The sequence below is a fragment of the Nelumbo lutea genome, chromosome 3, assembly GCF_056320005.1.
Source record: "Nelumbo lutea isolate HS-2025 chromosome 3, American lotus-T2T, whole genome shotgun sequence".
Lineage (NCBI taxonomy): Eukaryota > Viridiplantae > Streptophyta > Magnoliopsida > Proteales > Nelumbonaceae > Nelumbo > Nelumbo lutea.
In genome coordinates this window covers 16,751,490-16,760,926 of record NC_142686.1, presented here as the reverse complement: position 1 = coordinate 16,760,926, position 9,437 = coordinate 16,751,490, and the positions used below count along the sequence as shown (strand labels likewise).

General features: G+C 39.0%; 1 protein-coding gene across 1 annotated transcript; it reads left to right on the top strand.

The window, feature by feature from the left end:
* Window positions 1-351: 351 nt before the first annotated feature.
* LOC148863224 (putative protein S-acyltransferase 22) lies at window positions 352-9,177 on the top strand. Its single transcript, XM_088979302.1, has 9 exons — window positions 352-978; window positions 1,052-1,165; window positions 4,622-5,026; window positions 6,033-6,101; window positions 6,186-6,257; window positions 6,586-6,714; window positions 6,959-7,039; window positions 7,635-7,817; window positions 7,920-9,177. The coding sequence occupies exons 1-9, from the start codon at window positions 937-939 to the stop codon at window positions 8,706-8,708; spliced, it is 1,884 nt and encodes a 627-aa protein (XP_088835428.1). The 5' UTR covers window positions 352-936; the 3' UTR covers window positions 8,709-9,177.
* The last annotated feature ends 260 nt before the right edge of the window (window positions 9,178-9,437 follow it).

Below are 9,437 nucleotides of genomic sequence, written 5' to 3'. Positions count from 1 at the left end.
CCTCTTAGAAGCTGTTCATTCTGCAAAAGAAGCATGGGTATCAAGATGTGGTCAATGGACATAAGAGGCATAAAGGCTGAGATGCCATTAAGGAAGAGGGACTAAATGGTGAGATGCCATTAAGGAAGAGGGACCCATCCCTCAAGATCATTTATTATTGTGTTCTTTCTTTTGCAACAAGACACTGGAGCATGACCACTTTTATCAACAGATAGGAGAAAGGAAAAAACAAGGGTAAAAAGAAAAAAAAAACTTGGATTTGGGCTATTTTCTCTGTACCTCCGTGTTGACCCAAGAGTAAGACAGAGATTTTTCTCTGTTATTTTATTTCATTTTCCCCGAAGAAGTACTGATCCATGTGTAAGTGATTAAGGTTAACACGCTGAGATGAGATGAGAGAGAGATTAATGTTTCAAAAGTCGTTTTTTAGAACTTAGAATCCATAAAAAGGAAAATCAGACAGCAATTTTTTACTAAACCAGAGACGCTTATGATTTGCGCATAGAAAAAGGAGGTGTGGCTTCTCTCTCTCTCTCTCAGTCTCTCTCCATTTATATTTACTAGAAGCAGATCTTTGCCCATGTAAAAGAGCTCAGGAGGAAGAAACCCAAGTACCCAACCCTTCGCCCCTTTGGTGCCCTGGGAGATGGAGTAATCCAGCAAAGACTTCACCACTGACCATTGTCCTTTCTCCACTCCCCTGAACCCAAAATCAATCTTTATTTTTCCCACTTCCCCCTCCCTCTTTCTTACTGATAAGAATGGTAGGAAATAGATACGCAACTATTAGGTTATTCTTCCGGTGAACCCCATCTCTTCACGAGAAGAAGAAGAAGAAAGGAAAGAGAGAACGCAACCGAAATCATTTATTATATCTGGATTCATAACCATTTTTTTGCATTTTCTGGAATTTTATCTGCAACAATTAAGTAGGAAATGAGGAAGCATGGATGGCAGCTTCCCTACCATCCTCTTCAGGTACATTTCCTCTTTAATGCTAGTATTGTTATCCTCTTTTCCCGTTTCTCTGTGCTCATTTCTGTCTCTATAGGTGGTTGCTGTGGCTGTATTTCTAGCATTGGGTTTTGCATTTTATGTCTTCTTCGTGCCTTTCGTTGGAGGGAAGGTGTTTCAGTACGTTGTAATGGGGCTTTACACTCCTCTCGTAAGCAATCTTTCAAATTCTTTTAGATGTTCCTCATATTTTCAGGTTCTTCTTCTTCTTTTGGTAGACTTATGAACTGAGATCTGCATGATGTGCTTTTTTCCGTTGATTTTCGATTCATGGGTTGAGCTTAATTCTCTGACCCTCCTTATGAATGGGTTCCTTTTTTCCTTTCCTATTCTCTGTTTCTATTTCTTTTGTGTCTTACTGTCCTACTGACTCCTCGAATTTCCCCATGAAGCTGTAATTTTGGCTTACAAGGAAGGAAGGGTTGCTTGTCCTTTTGCTTTTTTTGCATCTTTGGGAGCCAATAGACAATAATATAATGTCCTAGCTTATGGTTCAAATCCATCACCCATTGATAAGTTAGTATTCTCTCACTTGTTTAGGCAAAGCCTCTCACTTTGTTATTCCTATGTGAATTTTGAATCCTGTTTATAAATCATGGTGGAACTCTTGTACGAATACATTAGGTCATCTTGAATGCCCCTCCCTCCTATTTGGTATCCAGAAATACATGGCGGATTTGGAAATACATGATACTTGGAATAGAAAGTTTTCTTTCAGAGAAGCTTTCCGGTTGAAATTCTGTAAAGTTTCACCCAGAGATACAGGCTATCTATCTTCATTTCAATCAAGGCTGATTTCGAGCTTTTATTTGCATGGGGGAGTGATTTTCAATAAGGACATATCTTTGATTCATTTTTAGCTCTTCTCATAATGTCCTTAAAATGCAGAATGAACTAAAGTATCTAGAAAAAAAGGCTAGGTGGGATCTAAAGAGGCTGCTTTTATGCCTTTTGCAAACATTTTATAACCGATTTTCAGTATGCAACTGGGTAATGGGGATGAAGTTCATGACGCTCATGCACAAAGCCACAACCACTCTTGTTTATCATATGATATGATACAATAGGTGGCTTTGAGCATGTGACATCAATTCGGTTTTCTCTGTTGATGGAAAAATTTTGGATTGTCAAAAACTAGCCATCCAAACAATTTGCATTCTCTGGAGAGTCAGAAAGGGCTATTGATATCTATCTATATATATATATACACACACAATTTTCCAGGTCATAGAAAGTAGAAACATTGCCCACTCACTGAGTAGGCTGCCACTTGGATTGTGGTAGTACTGAAATTTGAAACTTCCATTTTTGTGTAGCATGCCAAATTTTGCCTCACAGTGCAAGGTCACTTAATGGTACATATGGTGCTTGTTAAGCAGCTCACAGTGGGAGCATATATTGTTAGCCATATGAATAAATGTGTTCAGAACTTTTTTAACAATAACATGACCAGGGGTCAATCTAAATTCTGATTACTTGTATGTGTTTACATGGGAACATAAAAAACCAACACACGCCACAATAGATGTAGATAATCCATAACGAGTGTCAGGATTGTGAGGCTATAAGTCCATGATGGATGAAGTGGAAATATGCTTCTCTACTGTTGTATAATCATTCATACTGCAGGAGAGTTGTGCAAAATGTTTGTAAGAGCAATCCATAAATAAATGGCTATAAGAAGTAAGAACAGGCACAGCCTTTATGGGTAAAGACTGTTGAACAATCAAGAGAAAAGCATCTCAGAATGAACTTCTCTGAGATAAGGATGAGTGGCAATAGCAAAGTCAGAAATAGATTATCTGTGGGAATCTAGGGGCAACTCTGATAGGTTGCAAGATGTGGAAAAATTGACTGAAATGGTTTGGTCATGCATTTGGTGGGTGTTTGAAACCAGCAATTAGTGGTTTGGTGTAAGTCGAAGGCTCCAAAAGAGTAAGAGACTAGTGCTTATGGCCTAGGTCAAGAGCAGCGTCCATATTGTTGACCTTGAATGGTTGGATGTGAATGATTGAATTGACTGTATTATGCACACTCATTTAATGTATCTTGTGCTATATGATTGATAGATGTTAATGGTAGTAGTCTGTTATGTCGCAGAACTGAATGTCTCTTGAGAACATTCTCCCATCATTTAGTTGATGAATTTATTAGACTTGCCTTTTAAGGATTTGAGAACCCATTATATATGATATACTTTGGTGTCGGGCATTGCAGCACCAAAGTGTAGATCTATTGCTGGTCAGATTTGATCATTGAAGGGGTATCCATCAAATGCTAGACCATGATTTTCCTCATTTTCTATGCATGTGCAATGAGAAGGGTGGTAGGGAAATGGCTTTCTTCCTGTTCATTAGTGCATCATGCATGCATTTTTCCATGGAATTCTTTAAGATCGTATTGCCAAATTTGTTAGGTAATAGTTGGGCTCAAGTGCACTATGCAAAACTTAAAGTTCATTTGTAGAAATTTTGCAATGTCTTTCATCTGGGGTCTGCTAAAACCAATATTTTAAACACATGGCTGATCCTGCTGGTCAACCCATCATCCTACCAGAATTCTGGGTCTGTTTCACCACTGAACTGCTTGTCTGCAATGAACTGTTGACTTGGGAAATGACCTGGTGACCCAGCTGGTTCAACCACTGAATTGTTTGACCCGGTCAGTGGGCCATGGGTTAAATATATATATTTTTTTGTATTTTAGTAATTTTTCCATCACTAAAAAAATGATTCTTATTTGCCATACCTATTTTTTTTTAATATGATGATTATATTAGTATTAGAGATATGCCCAAGTTTTCTATGAATTTTCTGTGTTTTTTTATTTTTATTATTGAATTATGATGCCACAGGTCAACCTGTTTGATCTATGGAACTGTTGACCTACCACCCAGAAGGAAAAGCGGTTCCATTTCCAGCTTGGATTTAAAACATGATCCTTGGTAAATTAGGAGATGGTATTGCCTTTTTGAATATATCAATAGACATGTACAGAGTTAAGCATGTGGAGGTGGAGGGGGACTTTTAGCTGGTAGTTGGTTGGTCTAAAGATGGTAGTGAGGGCCCTTGGAGATTTAGGCCAAGTTTGGGAGCTTATTTGAAAAATAAGCGATTATTGAATAAGTGCTTATTCTAATAAGCACTTATGAGTGTTTGGTGAAAAATCACTTATTTTAAATTGGGGTAGTATAGGTATTTTTAAAATGATGTGGTGGGCCAAGATAGGCCAAAAAGGAAATAACCGCTTAAAAATAAGCCCAAAATTTGGGCTTTTCAAATAAGTGCTTATTCTCAAACCAAACACTTGTTTTGGGCTTACTTCCCAAAATGCAAATAAGTGCTTATTGGTGTGGTCCCAGCCTAAAATAAGTGCTTATTTGAATAAGTACTTATTTTTAAGCACTTTTAAACTTAGCCTTAAACACTTTTTGGACAGAAGCTACAGATTGATTGTATATTTTGTATGTGCCTCTATGTATTATTGCTTTTCATTATCAAATGAATTATATATGTTGAGGGTTGTAGTCTTCTAAAGATTTGAATCACCAGCCTCTTCATCCTCATTCTGATCTTGCTAACATTACCTATGTTACTTATCCTTTCAGATTACATGTGTATTCAGCCTCTACATCTGGTGTGCGGCAGCAGATCCTGCAGATTCAGGAGTGTTCAAGTCCAAGAAGTATGTTAATACTTCAACTGATGAAAAGTATCCTCAGCCCAAGGGATCTAAACTAGGAGGCGGTTCAAGTTCCTCAAAGCAAGATGCAAATGCATCATTGGTTGGAGATAAGACCATAGATTCAGCAATGGGTTCTGCCATTGGGGAGGATCCCTCAAGTGAAACTGAAAAGAAGAATACATCTTCTCACAGTCAATCTTGTTGTATGTATTTCTTGGGGTTTTGTTCATCTGCATTTACATGCAACTGCTCAAGTCCATCTGAACAATCCTCTGAGCTGCAAACAAGTGAGGATGGCTTGTTCTATTGCAGCCTGTGTGAGGTGGAGGTATGTACAGGCATTTTCTACCGGTAATGTTTGCACCTTCTTTCTAAATTAGACAATATTGAAATGCATTATATGCTTTATCATTAGGAAATATGAGGTCTGTGGTGGCTAGATCTTAATGATGGCCTACCAAATTGCTCATGAGAATTTGCCTGCATGCAGGGGGCTAGACCACCATTTTTGGGTTCCAATAAATAGATCTCCTATTTCATAGTTAGCCTGATTACATGACCTATTTATTCTATGTATTAGATAATCATGATCGTTGACCATCTGTTGCATGACCTTTACCACCAAGAAGTCCATCGTTTTTCCTTTTGGAGATTGTCCAGTTTTCCCGAATGATTTATCATTATAAATATGTGCGGCAATGATAATCCCATTCGTAGTCTGTCTCTTCTTTTCAAAAGCTTGCCTTCATGCATAATAATTGATCTAGACCTATGATCTATCATTTATTTTTTAATCAGGATAAATAATGTACATTCAATTAGTGAGGAAGGGTCCAAGGACCTGCAGCTTAAATGAAAGAGTGTAGATGGGCGGAAGAGTGAATGGTAAAACAGTAGTTTACTGATGAAAAAAAAAGGAGGTGAAACAGTACTTTTATAGCTTACCTGAATAATTGGGTAAGACTTTTGTTGAGCATAAGTTAGAGTTCTTAATGGTTTAACAACTCTATTTCCAAGTACAAGTTGTAATTAAATTGAATTTCCCAAAGAACTAAAAGATAAGTCCAACAGAACATATTACAAAACAGCAAAGTTTCTGCTCGAATTTGAATTTTGTTATATTTTCAAATTTATATATGTTCTTATTCTCTGCACTTAACTATAAGAAAACCAAACTCAATCCACTTTCTAAGGGTCAAGGAATAAAAAAACTTTGTCAATGTATAGTTGCCTGCATATCTGCTGAATAGCTTGTAAAGTATAACTCCATTACAAGGCTTTCACCCAATTTGTTCATACATATGGTATTCTGATTCTATAGAATTGTGGCACAGGTTTGCAAGTACAGCAAGCACTGCAGGGTTTGCGACAAGTGTGTTGACCGCTTTGATCATCATTGCAGGGTATTCAAACTCTTGTTTGATGGAAATTCTCTCAGGCCCACCCTTGGCAGCACCTCTAATCTCTTTCATGTTTTGGTTTTGTAGTGGCTCAACAACTGTATAGGCCGAAGGAACTACCAACAGTTTTTCACCTTGATGGTTTCTGCCCTTTTATTGGTAAGCATGAGCCTACATCCTTTTGCCTGTTGAGAAGCTTAAGGGTGTCAGATTTGAAACATCCAAAAATTTGACTCAAACCTTCAGTCAGTGCTCTCTTCACCACCTTAAGACTTGTTCTTTTCCAGCTTACTTAGAACATTTCCCATCCTATCCTTTCTTTTTGCCCTTGAGCAACAATCATCATCTCAACTTCTGAAGAAACATGCAACATCCCAATGACCACTTCAGTTGAAGAGTAAGCATTTTCTTTTCTTGTCTCTTTTCATTTTGCTTGATTATTGACAGGTATGTACATGGTTTTTGCACCTTGGGCTTGAGATTGCAGCTTATTCTACAATGGTCGATAGGCATCCTTGTGATCATTTGTTGTTTTCTTGAGCGGAAGCAATTTTCCGTGGAGATCACCTCCAAGTTGGGGAGCAGTTTCTCTTTGGTGCCCTTTGTCGTGGTGGTGGTGAGTATTTTAATTCTTCCTTTTATTTTCTGTTTATGCTAAATTAAGGTCTGTTTCTTGAACAAAGATGTTTGGTAAGTGGACTCTGAGAGCTGTTTCATAGCTTTACTTTTATAAAATTGTTTTTTTGGGTGTTCAAATAAGCCAAACTTAGAAATCAAGTGATTGATTGGTTTTCAGTTTTGTTCTCTTCTTTTTGAACATAATCTTCTCTTACCAATGAAATGTATGCTGCATTTAACAGGCTTCGTGCACCATTTTGGCCATGATTGCAACCCTTCCTCTTGCTCAGCTTTTCTTCTTTCATGTTCTTCTCATTAAAAAGGTAAATTAACTACTTGGTTCTTTCTGTTGTGTTTTCATGTGGTGTTATCGTTGCTGTAATGGTACAGGGAACATAAGGAGCACTACTTGTGCAATCATGTGATGATGGTCCTGTTTATCGTTTACCTCAAGAGTCATTTTAGAGGATACCACATGGACACCAAACAAAAAATACAGAGTTATTACTCAATGGTGATAGGCTGTCTCTCTCTTCAAGAACAGATGGCTCTTGGTCTTTTGGGTATCACCTTGGCTTCCAATCTGAACTGCTTGTTCAAGTGGACTCCTAGATTGGCCAATGGACTTGGTGACTATTTAGTAAGGGAAAGAGTAACAAAGGTGGTGCTGGAATTGGTGGCACAGGGGTGAATAATATTTTGATGCTTTAAATGTATTTTCATGTGTCTGCGTTTGGCTGTTTGTATTATGTCTCTTCACTCTAAGCATCGTGGAATGGACTGTTTTCGTTCCCCCTTGATCCGTTTCACATCAATAAATCACCATTGCTGATAAGAAAAAGAGAACAAGAAAAAGAACACCATCTATACAACTTAATCTGTCAATTATGTTCTAAGTGCATGTGTTATATGTAACAGGGAATCAGCACATATGATTACATTATTGCTTTGAGAGAGCAGGAGCAGCAAGGTGTGGGAGGTCAGCAGAGCCCGCAGATGTCTCCTGCAAGCTCTCTTACTGGGTTAAGTAGTGCAAGCTCCTTCAACACTTTCCACCGAGGTGCATGGTGTACTCCTCCAAGATTGTTTCTTGAAGATCAGGTAGGAGCCATACTTTAGCAAATTAGTGTGTGGGTTTATTTATAATTGGGCGGGTGTCCTGTCAATTGTGCCATGATGCTACCTTTTCTGCTTTCCTTCCAGTTTGATGTGGTTCCTCCAGACACTGGAATGCCTATTAGCTCATCTGGGAAGAGGATGGTGGGAGAGGAACATGTCAGAAGAAAGAATCCTGGAGCTGTGAAGATCAGTCCATGGATGTTGGCACGTATGAATGCCGAAGAAGTCTCAAGAATCGCACTTCAGGCAAGGAAGAAATCCAGAATCCTTCAGCCTGTGGTAAGGCAGGAAGTACCATTTGGGCTAGAAAGAGACAGCAGCTTTGGAAGCAACAGTGGTAGGATGCTCCCAAGACCAGAAAATCGGAGGCGAGCTAACAAGCGGGTCCGAGTTCCAGCAGATCTTCCGCTTGAGTCCCTGGCAAAAATATCATCCAAGGCTGCTGATAGTAATGACAGTGATCTAGTAGCAGGAACATCAACCAGTTTAGCTCCTCTGCAACTTGAAGCACGCAGTGCTTTCCGTACAAGCCGAGCGATGTCAGCCCTAACTGGGATGGTTGCTTCTTCTCCTGAGAGTAGTCTAGCCTCACCTGATCTCCATCCATTCCATGTCTCGTCAGGAGCAGAAGATAACAGAGGGCTGATGGCTCTTTCTGCTGCTGGTAGTGCTCAGAACGGATTACCACTCTCAAGGTCTACGAGTGATGGCTATGAGGCATCTGGAGGTGAAGATAGTGACCGGGTTCCTCCCCGAATGATGCACAGGTCAACAAATTGGAATAACCTCCTCTTTAGCTCTGGTCACGAAGATAGGACACTTAAATCCAAGGCATCATCTTCATCAAGCCAAACTAACCATATGAAGCTTTGACTGACTAGAATTAAGAGTTTGGACCTTTTTATGGTCTCCCTAAGATTAAGGTGAAAAGCTTGATATTCTTTTATTTGTGATCCACGGCTTTAAAATCAGGCTTGTGGGCCCTTTTAGCTCTTGGTTCTTGCCCCTCTGTTGTTGGGGTTGACATCCACTCTGAGAAGACATGAGAGGGACTGAATGAGAGTGGAGTTTGGTTGAGTTGAAGCATGTCTTGTACTGCCTGAATTTCATTGCAATTTCTTGTTCTTGGTTCATTCCACCAAGACAAGACCGGAAGGCAACATTTGTAATGTATTCTTCCAACCTTGTGTTGATTTCTGTTCAAAATGGAATTTACCCATACAGTGGTTAACCTGTAATTTTGTGTCTGAGTGAGGCTGCTGTAAAGTTATATTTGCCCTGACACCTTGTTCCATTACTTAATATTTCATGATTATTGATCTTGTAGTAATCTTTACAATCACGTCTTATTACACTAAGAATCTGAAAGCTGATGGAAGTGACAAAAGCGAATGCAATCTAAAGGAATCTATGAATATACAAAGGAGAAAAAGCAAATACTACGAAGTATAAAGAAATGGGACAATGCGGCCTTCTATTTCCGCTTAGCTCTTCTTTGAGCTTACCTATCGGGTATTGTATTTTGGCTTGGTGGTCGCTCAATTGTTAGAGCTACCAGAACTAATTCTATGGGTCTAATCTTTTTATTGGCGCCAATTCAAC

Bases quoted from the DNA above. Each gene is read 5' to 3' on its own strand.
- LOC148863224 (XM_088979302.1), top strand. From the start codon at position 937: ATGAGGAAGCATGGATGGCAGCTTCCCTACCATCCTCTTCAG. The intron at 979-1,051 runs GTACATTTCCTC...CTGTCTCTATAG, and splicing joins TTCCCTACCATCCTCTTCAG to GTGGTTGCTGTGGCTGTATT. The intron at 1,166-4,621 runs GTAAGCAATCTT...TTATCCTTTCAG, and splicing joins TGGGGCTTTACACTCCTCTC to ATTACATGTGTATTCAGCCT.